Here is a 14,689-nt window from a genome sequence, read left to right as displayed (position 1 = left end):
GGCTGATGGACAAGATTACCGGAACCCGGAAGAGAGCGCATGGATGCTAGATAACACAGCCACAAAGTCAGGTTTGTCTAAAATAATTAGCGTTTTGATCTTAATTTAAGGTTAGGCATAATGTTAGCAGTGTGGTTAAGGTTAGGTTTAAAATCAGATGTGAAATTGTAGAAATGGGCTGGGGTTAGCCAGAATTATGATTGTGTGGCTGGGTTAACTAGTGACGAGCCATGAACGTTCCTGCCACTTTAAACCGGTGCGGAAGTGCGTTACAGTATGGATTTGAATTTTTAAATGTTTTAAATGTTATACAGTATGGATTTGATGTAATGCTCGAAGTTCAGGAAACGCTTTGCTTAACTTTCAAATGCCAGATCACATGAAATAGTACTCATTTAAATTGAATGTCATTTTTTTGTCGGGGAGATTGTTCTCGTACATTTTGCTTTACACGTCGTGGGTTGTCTGCAAGCAAGTGGTAGCCTACAGTAACGTTAGTTGGCAGTTATTTTTGGACACTGACTGATCTAGTTAGGAACAAGAGGTTCCGGTAGTTGACAGCACGCACACGTTTTCCCAATGGATGTGTCATCTGGCGAGGGGATCAGGCCATCCCTGGCGCCCCTGACGTCTGCTAAAGAAGAATGGAAAGAAAGTGTTTTTCGTCACCAACAACAGCACTAAAACTAGAAAGATGTATGCAGACAAACTGGCATTGATGGGATTCAACGTGACAGAGGATGATTTGTTTGGAACAGCGTAATGCTCAGCAATGTACCTCAAAAAGGTCTCCGCACTGCATGGCAAAGTGTATCTCATAGGAAGCAATGCAATGAGGCTGGAACTAGAGAAGGTTGGAATCCAGCAGACAGGTGTGGGGCCTGATCCTATATCAGGTGTCCAGATGGATTGGGCCAACGTGCCATTGGACCCTGAGGTGAAGGCTGTGGTTGTTGGGTTTGATGAACACTTCAGTTACATGAAACTGAACAGAGCCTTGCAGTACCTCAACAATCCTGACTGTCTACTGGGGGGAACCAACACTGACACCAGACTGCCCCTGGAAGGAGGCAAAGCTGTCCCAGGTAAGGAGGATGTCTGTGCAGAGACAACAGCTGGAGTATGAACCAATCAGACTGTGGATACTGTTGGTGGTGTGTGCACCATCTCTGCCACAGTAGTGCTCACATACAAGGACATGACTGTTGTGTTAATGATCTGTAGCAGCGTACAGCGAGCCATGAGGGTTTTTCCACTGACCCAAGTCAGATCTTTCATCTCTGTTACTGTATGTTCAAGTGTCAACAACACTGAATGTGTATCCTGAAGGCTGTGGAGACCGCAGCCCAGCGCCAGGCCAAGACTGTGGGCAAACCCAACCACTTCATGTATGACTGTGTGGCCAGCCAGTTCGGCTTGGACAGCGCCCGCTGCCTCATGGTGGGGGACTGGCTGGACACGGACATCCTTCTGGGGTCCAACTGTGGCCTGAAGACCCTGCTGACCCTGACCGGGGTGTCCACTGTGGCTGACGCTGAGGCCCATCAGGAGAGTGGCTGTCCGGAGCGGCTGGGGATGGTGCCTGACTACTATGTGGAGAGTATTGCAGAGCTCCTCCTGCTCTACAAGGATAACCAGTCAGGTCTTAATAGGTTTTATCTCAGTGAGACTTGAGCCTGGATTGATGACTGATTAATTATAAAAGACCGTTAAGGACTATGTGCGTCTGAAATCCCTGTGTGTTTCCGGGTTATGAATGTGAAAATTCAGGAAGGTAAGAGAATCAATCAACTGCTTCTATAATACTAAGACTGCAGGAAACAAACTACACTAATGTATACAAATGTGTACTTTAATCCACCATCGAAACGAAATGTCAAATGCTCACAGATCACTGCACCTGTACATAGCCCATCTATAATTTAGCCCAAACAATTACCTCTTCCCCTACTGTATTTATTTATTTTGCTCCTTTGCACCCCATTATTTCTATTTCTACTTTGCACTTTCTTCCACTACAAATCTACCATTCCAGTGTTTTACTTGCTATATTGTATTTACTTTTCCACCATGGCCTTTTTGCCTTTACCTCCCTTATCTCACCAAATTTTCTCACATTGTATATAGACTTATTTTTCTACTGTATTATTGACTGTATGTTTGCTTTACTCCATGTGTAACTCTGTGTTGTTGTATGTGTCGAACTGCTTTGCTTTATCTTGGCTAGGTTGCAATTGTAAATGAGAACTTGTTCTCAACTTGCCTACCTGGTTAAATAAAGGTGAAATAAAATGTTAAAAAAGGTGCACCTTGTGCTGGGGACAATAAAAGGCCACTCTAAAATGTGCATTTGTCACACAACGCCACAAATGTCTTTGAGGGTGCGTGCAATAGGCATGCTGACTTCAGGAATGTACACCAGAGCTGTTGCCAGAGAATTTAATATTCTGAAAATGTCCCAGTTCTTCAATGGTCTACATACTCACCAGACATGTCACCCATTGAGCATGTTTGGGATGCTCTGGATCGACGTGTACAACAGTGTGTTCCATTTCCCACTAATATCCAGCAACTTCGCACAACCATTAGAGGAGTGAGACAACATTCCACAGGCCACAATCAACAGCCTGATCAACTCTATTTGAAGGAGATGTGTCTCGCTGCATGAGACAAATCGTGGTCACACCAGATACTGACTGGTTAGTTTTTAAGGTATCTGTGACTAACAGATGGGGCGGCAGGTAGCCTAGTGGTTAGAGCGTTGGGTCAGTAACCGAAAGGTTGCTAGATTGAATCCATGAGCTGACAAGGTAAAAATCGGTCATTCTGCCCCTGAACAAGGCAGTTAACCCACTGTTCCAAGGCCGTCATTGTAAATAAGAATTTGTTCTTAACTGACTTGCCTAGGTAAGTAAAAAATGCATATCTGTATTCCCAGTCATGTGAAATCCATAGATTAGGGCCTAATTTATTTTTTTATTTAAATTGGCTGATTTCCTTATATGAACTGTAACTCAGTAAAATGTTTGAAATTGTTGCATGTTACGTTTATATTTTTGTTCAGTAGAGATTGAAGTTATTTTAACTACAGTATGCTATGGTTGATGGCTGAATAGATATTCAAGATTTACAGCAGATGTAGCTGACTCTTCCTGGAGCGCTACTGGGTGTGCAAGCCTTTGTTCCAGCTCTGCTGCATTACACCGCATAGGATCAGTAACAAAAAAAAGGAAACAAATCGCAGGGCTGGAACAAAAACCTGCCCTGCACATCCGTTAGTTCTCCAGGGTGAGTTAGCCACTCCTGATTTCCCGTGTTGATAAAACATTGTTCAGGAAATGGTAGAGAAAAGTCTGCTGTGTGAAGAAGAAAAAGGGCCTATATCCTTTGCTCAATATCCCTTTGTAGCAATGATCTCAAGCAGTCATGGGAAATGTGGACGCACTCCCTCATCTGGGTGCTAACATTTACAATCACATGTCACTAAATATTGATCTAAGGCAGAGAGCTATGCAGAAATACAGAATTCTGGAGTGCACTGACAATGAATCGGGAATGATATATCTAATGTTGTCCACTGTCATGTTCCCTGTACCAATGCTGAGTTGTTTATTCCAGTTTACATTACCCATTCATCTGAGGGTGTATACTTAAAAACTGGCTTATACTCTTATATTGTATCCTGATGTATTGTAAATGTTAAGATATAACTACATTTTATTTGTTCCCATTCAATCTGAAGGTTATGGGTTTGCACAATAATCAATTGTCTTGTTAAGTGTGTTTATTGAAATGTAAGTCTTAGTAACTTAGTGCCTATAATACATTAAAAACATTGTCTGTACTGCCAATACAATAATCAAACTATCATCCTCTGTCCTTGACAACAGTATCCACCTTGACCCAAGTCAAACAAAAAAATAAACACATACTTTTTCCAAAATCAAAGCCTAGCCTGTGGATTGTGCCGGACCCTGGTGTTATTAACACTACAGCTCTTAAAGTCACCTCGGCCTTTCATCGACTGGACCGTTCCTCATATAACCCTGCCCTGGCTGACAGAGCCTGTCCACAGAGGTGAGTTTGTCTCACCCCTTTGTCCATTGTCTGGGGTGAGGGTCGCCGGCTGAAAGGTTTGGCCTGTCACCCGTGTGTTTCTGTGTGAGGGGGAGGAGAGGGGGAGACAGGTCTGGAGAGAGAAGTTGACCAGGTGTATCGCAGAGCGTCTCAGTGCTGGTCATGACCACAGCTCCATGCAGATAGTTAAGAGAAGGGTGACGTTAGTGAGAGAGGAGTCACAAGACGCAGGATGGTGAGGTGCTGGAAATGCTCAGAAACTGGCAGGTTGGAGGACTCACAACGCGTGGTAGGAGTGGGATTCATCTGTACCTCAGTGGTGCTTTAAATGATCTGTGGCAAAATTAGGATTTATTTTATTAGCCTCAAGTTTGTTTTTATTACATATTGCTCTTGGAAAGGTAATTTTCATAGAAACACAAAGTTGTGATATTATTTGTGCTGTACTCAGAGTATAGGTGGGTCATTTCAACTGTAGAAAATGTGTTGTTGAAGTCAACAATATTGTTGAATCCATAAACAGACACCCACCCAGACAAGAATGACTATGTAGATTGTGATAAGCTGTCGTTGTGAATGGTCTCATCCTCAGGACAACGGTCCAGCAGTGTCCTACCAGTTCCCACACAAGGCATTCTGGGTGACCCTCAGTGCCACTCTCCTCCTTGTCATCATCGCCCTCAGCGTCACGGGCCATCTATGGCTCAGACAGCCGGACGAAGAGGTAGGAGAGACAACTCACATCCGATTCACCTGTCGGAACGCAGTGCGTTGTATCTGGAATTTATACTATGTTGCTGTAGCCCAATCAAGCATAGAAGCACACATGACTGTAGTTGATGGACAAAATATTCACTCACACTTGTACAATCACAATGTTGATAGTGAGTTTACACTGAGTAAACCGATCCCTCTACTGTAGTCTTTACAGGTTGTTAGAATCACAGTTCCGGATCAGACTGGAACCCTGATCAATCGATCAGCATTGGTGGACAAGCACAACAACCTGGTGACCTATTCTGTGACCTCACAGGCCAACCACACGTCCACCGTGCTCTTTGATGTAAAACATGTAGGAAGACTTTTCTGAGTTGAAAGTATTTTGAACTGAGACAAGCTCCGACCTTTCTATTGGTGTGGCTGTTTCTTCACTGAACTGACTCATGTTTGTGCAGGGTTCGATATGTTACAAGCCTGAGAACCGGGATACTTGCTTCCTGCGTAAGATGGAGAGATCTGATTATGAAAATGTGCACTCCCTCCTCCAGCAATCAACGCAACAGGTAAAGATGGTTACTCTTTCAATTTATAACAGCGTATGAAACATACTACTTTGGATTTCACATCATATGAGTCTCAGAGGAACTATGCCGTTTTGGGACTTATATTGGCATGGCAACAACTAAAGGGTATGCAGAAACAGTTTACCGTGTCAGCCACTCTCCAAACCAACCTTTGTTTTATTGGAGCTGAGGTGAGTCACACTGTTGCTGCTAATGTGTGAAGTGGCAGTAGGGGTGGATCATTGGAAGGGACTCATAGCTTAGTGCCACTTCTGCCTCCCTCTCCATACCCAGCCAGACCCTATTGGATTTAGGGGTGTTGATTTTGGCATCCCTCTCCTCTCCCAGTCCAGAGGGGGGGGGGGGGGGGGGTGTAATAGACCGAACAAGACCTTACATGCTTATAGTGTAGTGAGTCTCTCCAGGACTGAATTCCTCAGGGCATCTGATCCTCGTAGCCCCCTCTCTCCCCTTACAGGTTGGGATAGCAGTGAGGCTCAGACCTGCACAATGGCCGCTCTGTTTGGGGACTACTGGGTTTGTTAAGGCTTCGCTGTACTGGAGAAAGAGGAGAAACTATGGTTGGTTAGTGAGGTAAGGGCCAGTCTGGCAGAGGACAACTTTAAACTTTTTGGTTATATGTGGTCAATGTCAATGGTCATTACAGAATGGATGGGTTGCTTTTCTGCTGTGGATCTGTGAACCTACAGGGCCGTGATGACATCCAGCGGTGTCCTTGCTGCCTATTCATTAGTTATTTTACTTCATGAGATGATTACTTGCTCATATAAAATTCAATAATGGTTATCTAAGTTAGGCCTAGGCTAATTCATCTATTCACAAGAGCTTGTTTATTCTGAAGCTACTCATGTCATTACCTCATAGTGAAGGGCCACTGTGCAGCTGGACTCAATCATTCATTGGTTGTATAGACTTTAGTTACTTACATAGAATAGCTCTCCCAAAAGATAAATATGCCAAAATCCTAAGTGTTTCATCCTTTTCTCATGCTACTGAGTCATCTGAGATGTGACTCGCATGGTATTAAGTATCTCATAAAACTAGACTTTAGCATCAGACCAGAGGCGGTTCTGGGGGGGTGGCAGTGCCCTTGTGACAACAATTTTGGACCCCCTTGTGGCCCCCCTAAATGTGGAGTATGAAATAATTTTTACATAACAAATTTTTGCTGTCGTTACTTTTTTTACATCCGTTATTAAACAGTGGCAACGCGGAACACTAATGATTATGAACATGGTATTTTGCCTGCTAATGCCTGCAATGCAGTGAAGAAAATGATATGACAACAATAACGTCTAATGTAACTGGCCCCTCTAACAGTACAACTGGCCCCAGCTTGGCCCCCCCAGTTTAAATGGTCTAGAACCGCCACTGCATCTGATTGTGGTCATTCAGTGTCTGATTTACTGGATAGACTTAATCCTCATAGAAATCCTGGGCTTTTCTGGGGTCAATCTCTCCGTTCTGCAGCACAATGCTCTTCAGAGTGGAGGGAAACAGGTTGTTAGAAGGTTTGCTCAGGCATAACGGCATGTTAAGTGGTCCCTATCGGATTCATCAATAGTGTACATGGTGCAATTACTAAATGGTCTTTGTGCCAAATGGGAGACCAGAGCTGAGACAGAATGATGCAGGGTTGAGCGAATAACCTGGCAGACCACTGAAGTGATCTAATAAAGATACTGCACTATAATTACAACTTGAGTTTGTCTGCAACAGCTATTTTGAACCATTCTGTCGTTATATGTAATATTAATTTACACCATTTTTATTTGTTGTTTGAAAAACCACTGAGTACAATCATAACTCCTCTGGTGTACATGTTGATTATTCTCATCCTTCCTAATAATCCTGAAATAATGTGCTCCAACATTACAAATGTGATCATCTCCTGCCAGGAGAGCCAGTCGGTGTTGTTGGGGAATGAGACCCAGAGACAGACAGAGTTTCTGGGGGTGATGGGGGGCAGTCAGGTGGACGTGTCCACCCTGGAGGAGCCTCTACAGGCCCTGTGTCAACACAGCTCCATCCACTGGACCAGGAGACAAAACGGTGAGACCAAGGAGTGGGACTACCCTTCTTCACATCATTAGCTACATGCTAAATACACATTCACTTGCCTTGGCATTTACAATGACATAAGCATTAAAGATGAAACTGTGAAAAAGTTTATTTTAAAGCGTGTCAAACGTTATATTCAATTCTGAGAAGTCAATAGTCATACAAAGCAAATACCCTTTTTTTGTTAAACAAGTTCCTGTCTCCCTGTCTGTGTGCTGGCAGATGTTTCCAGAATAGAGCAGCTCCTTGCTCCCTGTCTGTGTGCTGGCAGATGTTTCCAGAATAGAGCAGCTCCTTGCTCCCTGTCTGTGTGCTGGCAGATGTTTCCAGAATAGAGCAGCTCCTTGCTCCCTGTCTGTGTGCTGGCAGATGTTTCCAGAATAGAGCAGCTCCTTGCTCCCTGTCTGTGTGCTGGCAGATGTTTCCAGAACAGCGTGAGAAACATAATCCTGAAAAACAGTGCTGTGTGACCTTTACAAAGTCATAGCAGTAAATAAGAACAACCACCTTCAGGCTAAACTCACTGCTACCTAACTACAGCAGGTAGATGACCAATACAGTATTTAACTCTCTATAGCAGAGAGCACTGAGACAACTATTTGAGAGGATGAATTTGCTACTCTGAATCACCAAGTGAGTAAAACTCAATGGAGATAGGGTTCCATTAGCAGGCAGTAGTTATGACTTGCATACTTTGGGGTTTTGTTGGTCTTTACTACCAAACTGCTTGTTCAGTAACAGACCTTCTCTCTCTTGCTCTGTGAAGGTCCAGGTAAACAGTGTCTAGTCTACTTCTGCATAGACATCTGCTTCCCTAGTAACATCTGTGTGTCTGTCTGCTTCTACTACCTGCCAGAGTGACCTGCCATCATCCAGTCTCAGGCAGCACATACCAGCTCTGATCTGGGAAACAAAGTGCTACTTCTCATCCCTGCTAAGAAACCGGAGTGTCGCCGGCTCCAAAAAACACTGAATACAACCAGGGAACAGGAGCCGGTTTAACTCTCAGTACTGCAGCCCCTGCCACCTTAGTCCCTCCTATGCCTCCGCTCCAGTCCTTTCCCTTCGGAGAGATAAGCGACAGTAACAAGCTGTGAAGTTTATCTGCAGACTATCCTCATCACCTTTCCTTAATATGTTCCCTTGTGGCAGACTTGTCCTTTTTTTGTGCTTGTTACTTCCTGTACCGTAACCCACAACAGATGAGTTGTGTGTAACCATTCATGTTTGCTGGAATGTCTTAAAATGACTTGATCCCTTCAATAAACCACAGTTGTGTATAGATTCTCTTTTTTAGGGTACTAAAAAGAAAGAAAATGGAAAGATACTAACACTTCACACTAAAAAAAACAAGACAAAAGCACCACAGAGTAAATGTTGCACACCAGTTATTCTTGTTACTGGAACTCATCAGATCCTGTACAATCACACATGGGATACAGCCCTCTTATATCCTGTACAATCACACATGGGATACAGCACTCTTATATCCTGAACAGTCAGTCACTGGTGGGATGCAGCCCTCTCATATCCTGAACAGTCAGTCACTGGTGGGATGCAGCCCTCTCATATCCTGAACAGTCACTGGTGGGATGCAGCCCTCTCAAATCCTGAACAGTCAGTCACTGGTGGGATGCAGCCCTCTCATATCCTGAACAGTCAGTCACTGGTGGGATGCAGCCCTCTCATATCCTGAACAGTCAGTCACTGGTGGGATGCAGCCCTCTCATATCCTGAACAGTCAGTCACTGGTGGGATGCAGCCCTCTCATATCCTGAACAGTCAGTCACTGGAGGGATGCAGCCCTCTCATATCCTGAACAGTCACTGGAGGGATGCAGCCCTCTCATATCCTGAACAGTCACTGGTGGGATGCAGCCCTCTCATATCCTGAACAGTCACTGGTGGGATGCAGCCCTCTCATATCCTGAACAGTCACTGGTGGGATGCAGCCCTCTCATATCCTGAACAGTCACTGGTGGGATGCAGCCCTCTCATATCCTGAACAGTCACTGGTGGGATGCAGCCCTCTCATATCCTGAACAGTCACTGGTGGGATGCAGCCCTCTCATATCCTGAACAGTCACTGGTGGGATGCAGTCCTCTTTCCAGATATCCATCAGATTTTTTTAGACTTAACTTTGAGACCTTTCACCTGTGATTAAGTTAGAGAATTTAAATACATTCATCTAGCTGTGGCCCACCATGAAACTCCTTGCCCAAGCTATAAGACAAACAAGTCCATGACACTCTCTCCCTGTATACCCAGGCTGTTTGAATGTAGTCCCTTTGAGAAATATAAAAACAGCCTCTCCCCTCCTAAATAATCAAAAACCTTTGTACAAGCAGAAGCTGTGAGACAGACACAGACAGGCGGATATTTATCTACAGTCACAGAGCTTCGCTGTGAGACAAACAGCTGTGTGGATATTTATCTACAGTCACAGAGCTTCGCTGTGAGACAAACAGCTGTGTGAATATTTATCTACAGTCACAGAGCTTCGCTGTAGAGTAGCTCCTTCTCATCAGCCCAGACACACCACAGCCTTCTGATGGCCGCTGTACTCCCTCTTAATCTCCCCAGTCTCCACACACCACAGCCTTCTGATGGCCGCTGTACTCTCTCTTAATCTCCCCAGTCTCCACACACCACAGCCTTCTGATGGCCGCTGTACTCTCTCTTAATCTCCCCAGTCTCCACACACCACAGCCTTCTGATGGCCGCTGTACTCCCTCTTAATCTCCCCAGTCTCCACACACCACAGCCTTCTGATGGCCGCTGTACTCTCTCTTAATCTCCCCAGTCTCCACACACCACAGCCTTCTGATGGCCGCTGTACTCTCTCTTAATCTCCCCAGTCTCCACACACCACAGCCGTGCCAGCTTGTCAGAAGAGGCTGTAACGCATACATCACACATTTATTGATCGGTACGTCAGAACTGCCCAAAGTCAGTTAAGTCAATCTAGCCACACTAGGATGGAAGTCAGTCACTTTCCAACCGCAAAAACGATCATTTACTCTAGATCAGGTCTCTCCAACCCTGTCCCTAGAGAGCTACCCCCACGTACGTTTTCACTCCAACCCTGTCCCTAGAGGGCTACCCCCACGTACGTTTTCACTCCAACCCTGTCCCTAGAGGGCTACCCCCACGTACGTTTTCACTCAAACCCTGTCCCTAGAGGGCTACCCCCACGTACGTTTTCACTCAAACCCTGTCCCTAGAGGGCTACCCCCATTTACGTTTTCACTTCAACCCTGTCCCTAGAGGGCTACCCCCCCATTTACGTTTTCACTCAAACCCTGTCCCTAGAGGGCTACCCCCCCATTTACGTTTTCACTCAAACCCTGTCCCTAGAGGGCTACCCCCCCATTTACGTTTTCACTCAAACCCTGTCCCTAGAGGGCTACCCCCATTTACGTTTTCACTTCAACCCTGTCCCTAGAGGGCTACCCCCCCACGTACGTTTTCACTCAAACCCTGTCCCTAGAGGGCTACCCCCATTTACGTTTTCACTTCAACCCTGTCCCTAGAGGGCTACCCCCCCACGTACGTTTTCACTTCAACCCTGTCCCCAGAGAGCTACCCTCCTGTACGTTTTCACTCAAACCCCAACTGTAACTAATCTGATTAAGTTTATCAACTAGCTAATAATTAGAATCAGATTAGGGTTGGAGTGAACACCTCCAGGATGGTAGCTTTCCAGGAACAGAGCTAGATAAAGTGTCAATACACAACTAATTTAGTAATGATCGTAGTATTACCATAATACAACTTAGCACTGACCTGTCACAATGTACTGTGAGTCTCCAGAGAAGGCAGTCCCACATCCAGCCTCGAGACGTCTCGCCAGGGTTGTTACTCCATGCTCAACTCTGTCATCAGAGATTAGTTAGACATCCTCCAGATCTTACACGTCTGGTCTGCCGAGCAGATCGCCAGCAGCCTGTTGGGAAAAACACAGTTTAGTCACATAAAAAAAAAATAATAATAATAATAATTACTATACAAGACATGCAATCAAATCTGACTACTACAGATTAGTATAGGTTGCATTAGGCACACATTCCTTAAAAGATATGTGTGTTGTACTGTGTTGTAGAATCAGGGCTGAATTTGCAGCGGACGGAGTAGCGCTTATTAACGGGAATCTTGTTTTTGGGGATGAGCTGTGTCACCTATCCCTCCTGCCAGGTTCCACACGTAACAGTTTCCCTGTGAGGTGGAGGGAGATCACAATTACTACACTGAACAAAAATAGAAACATGCAACAATTTCAAAGATTTTACTGACTTATAGTTCATATAAGGAAATCAGTCAATTGAAATAAATGAATTAGGCCCTAATCTATGGATTTCACATGATTGGGAATATAGACATGCATCGGTTGGTCAGATACCTTTAGAAAAAAAGTAGGGGCGTGGATCAGAAAACCAGTCAGTATCTGGTGTGACCATTTGCCTCATGCAGTGTGACACATCTCCTTCACATAGAGTTGACCAGGCTGTTGATTGTGGCCTGTGGAATGTTGTTCCACTCCTCTTCAATGGCTGTGCGAAGTTGCTGGATATTGGTGGGAACTGGAACACGCTGTCGTACATGTCGATCCAGAGAATCCCAAACATGCTCAATGGGTGACATGTCTGGTGAGTATGCAGGCCATGGAAGAACTGGGATATTTTCAGCTTCCAGGAATTGTGTACAGATCCTTGCAACATGGGGCCGTGCATTATCATGCTGAAACATGAGGTGATGGAGGCGGATGAATATCATGAATATGGGCCTCAGGATCTCATCACGGTATCTCTGAATTTAAATTGCCTGTGATAAAATGCAATTGTGTTCTTGTCCGTAGTTTATGCCTGCCCATACTATAACCCCACTGCCAACATGGGGCACTTTTCACAACGTTGACATCAGCAAACCGCTTTCCCACACAACGCCATACACGCTGTCTGCCATCTGCCCGATACTGTTGAAACCGGGATTCATCCATGAAGAGCACACTTCTCCAGCATGCCAGTGGCCATCGAAGGTGAGCATTTTCCCACTGAAGTTGGTTACGACGCTAAACTGCAGTCAGGTCAAGACACTGGTAAGGACGACGAGCATGCAGATGAGACGGTTTGTGCAAACCCACAGTTTCATCAGCTGTCTGGGTGGCTGGTCTCAGATGATCCCGCAGGTGAAGAAGCCAGATGTGGAAGTCCTGGGCTGGTGTGGTTACACGTGGTCTGCGGTTGTGAGGCTGGTTGGATGTACTGCCAAATTCTCTACAACGATGTTGGAGGCGGCTTATGGTAGAGGAATGAATATTAAATTCTCTGGCAACAGCTCTGGTGGATATTCCTGCAGTCAGATTGCCAATTGCATGCTCCCTCAACTTGGAGACATTTGTAGCATTGTGTTGTCTGACAAAACTGCACATTTTAGAGTGGCTTTTTGTCCCCCCCAGCACAAGGTGCACCTGTGTAATGATCATGCTGTTTAATCACCTTCTTGATATGCCACAACAGGGATGTAAACAAAATTGAGCACAACATTTAAGAGAAATAAGCTTTTTGTGCATATGGAACATTTCTGGGATCTTTTATTTCAGCTCATGAAACCAACACCTTGCATATACATTTTTGTTCAGTGTATATTATGTATTAGAGTGTACAGTCCAGTATAACATAATTCACTTGTTAAGCATACTGACCGAGCTATTGACTGCTGCCATGTCGGTGGCGTCAGGGTCGATGTGGACTGAGTTGATGGACACTTCTGGTTCAGGAATAAGCTGCTCATTGTGATCGGTCTTCAGATCCCAGATATGGATCACACCGCTCTGGTCCCTCACGATCAAGTCAGCCTGGAAAATGCACAAGCCCGATTGAGAATCAATTAGATACAATAGACAGAGTTTAAAGAAAGTTAGGATTAGCCTAGGTGTTTATCAACAGTTAACAGTACAACGCTGACAGTCCAGTATCAGTGCTCCCTCTAGTGGTGGCATATATCAAATCACTTTTGAGACACTGGTTGCAGTCTAAAAGACACACCCAGGCTAACGTTAGTTAGCTAATTAATTTGCTAGCTATCATACAGTAGGCATATATTACTAATTATATATTTAATATAAGCAGATATGCACTCATAATTGAATGTAGCGCATATAAAGCACCCACAAGCCACCGGTGGCTGAAAACCCAATCATTGCAGGTTGAACGAGTGACAGGATAGGGTGTGTCTTTTAAGTGTTTGGACAGCAGCCACTGACACACACAGTTGATGGGAGCATTGACCTGAAAGATCCTCTGGCATTGCAGGTTCCTTGACCTTGGACCAGAGAAATGTTCAGCTTGGTGAGAATGCCATTACATGGCTGGCTGGCTGGCTGGCAGGCAGGCAGTATTATCAACAGTACCTCAGGTCCCAGATGCGAGCCATGCAGTCCTCTCCTCCTGTGTACATCCAGCGACCGTCCTCATGGAAGCCCACTGACTCCGTCATAGTTTATGACCAGGGTTGGGTTATTGGAGTTTAGATCACACATACGGATGTGTTGATAACCTTTGGAACAGAAGAAAAGACCCACAGTCAAGCCCACGTTAATTATGATAATTATATGTATGGTTTTGCATATTTTATTTCTGAACAAACCTGCAGCTGCAATCATACTTCTGTCGGGAGTAACTTCGAGGGAGTTCACTTGCTGAAAGTACTGGTTAAGAATATAATTAAAGGTTTCTAGCTATAATCATTGTGCAACAACATCCATATTAAAAGGTAGCTAGCTATAGTCATTGTGAAACAACATCCATATTAAAAGGTAGCTAGCTATAGTCATTGTGAAACAACATCCATATTAAAAGGTAGCTAGCTATAGTCATTGTGAAACAACATCCCTATGAGCAAAATACATATTTTAAAAGTATTGTGCTCACTGGGATGTTCACAAAAATATCTCCAATGAAGGAATTGGAGACTTGGAACACTTTCTAAGTTGTTACAACAAACAACAACTGTGGGTCTAGAAACGAAATGAAGGTAAATCTGCAAGAAAGGTCTTGATGAATTCGTGTGAAGCAAGTGAAGGTAAGGATACAGAGTCGGTGCTGGACAGTCCTGGTGCAGATGCCGCTGTGGGCCTGCCAGAACCGCACTGTGTGGTCATGTCCAGCGGTAGCCAGAATCAACGGGTCGCTTCCCACTGTCCCCTGGCTCACATTCATGCTTGAGTGCAGGTATGTTGTCACTGTAAA

The 14,689-nt window shown here is 44.7% G+C and overlaps 1 protein-coding gene and 2 pseudogenes across 1 annotated transcript; 2 read left to right on the top strand and 1 right to left on the bottom strand.

Annotated features, from left to right (window-relative positions):
- Nucleotides 1–43: 43 nt before the first annotated feature.
- Nucleotides 44–1,996, top strand: LOC115153659 (glycerol-3-phosphate phosphatase-like; annotated as a pseudogene).
- Nucleotides 1,997–4,309: 2,313 nt separating this feature from the next.
- Nucleotides 4,310–6,202, top strand: LOC115153658 (BRICHOS domain-containing protein 5-like). Its single transcript, XM_029699285.1, has 5 exons — nucleotides 4,310–4,366; nucleotides 4,670–4,801; nucleotides 5,000–5,149; nucleotides 5,253–5,360; nucleotides 5,839–6,202. Exons 1-5 carry the CDS (start codon nucleotides 4,310–4,312, stop codon nucleotides 5,956–5,958), a joined length of 567 nt encoding a protein of 188 aa, XP_029555145.1. The 3' UTR covers nucleotides 5,959–6,202.
- A 3,773-nt stretch (nucleotides 6,203–9,975) lies between these two features.
- Nucleotides 9,976–14,679, bottom strand: LOC115153657 (target of rapamycin complex subunit lst8-like; annotated as a pseudogene).
- Nucleotides 14,680–14,689: the final 10 nt, after the last annotated feature.

The sequence above is a fragment of the Salmo trutta genome, chromosome 18 (genome assembly GCF_901001165.1).
Source record: "Salmo trutta chromosome 18, fSalTru1.1, whole genome shotgun sequence".
In the NCBI taxonomy this organism is placed as follows: domain Eukaryota; kingdom Metazoa; phylum Chordata; class Actinopteri; order Salmoniformes; family Salmonidae; genus Salmo; species Salmo trutta.
The sequence above is the reverse complement of the archived record's forward strand: the minus strand, read 5'-3'. Positions and strand labels throughout refer to the sequence as shown.

Coding starts and splice junctions, on each gene's coding strand:
- LOC115153658 (XM_029699285.1), top strand. CDS start 4,310: ATGGTGAGGTGCTGGAAATGCTCAGAAACTGGCAGGTTGGAGGACTCA. Junction 4,802..4,999: donor TCAGACAGCCGGACGAAGAG/GTAGGAGAGACA, acceptor CCTCTACTGTAG/TCTTTACAGGTTGTTAGAAT. Junction 5,150..5,252: donor TGCTCTTTGATGTAAAACAT/GTAGGAAGACTT, acceptor ATGTTTGTGCAG/GGTTCGATATGTTACAAGCC.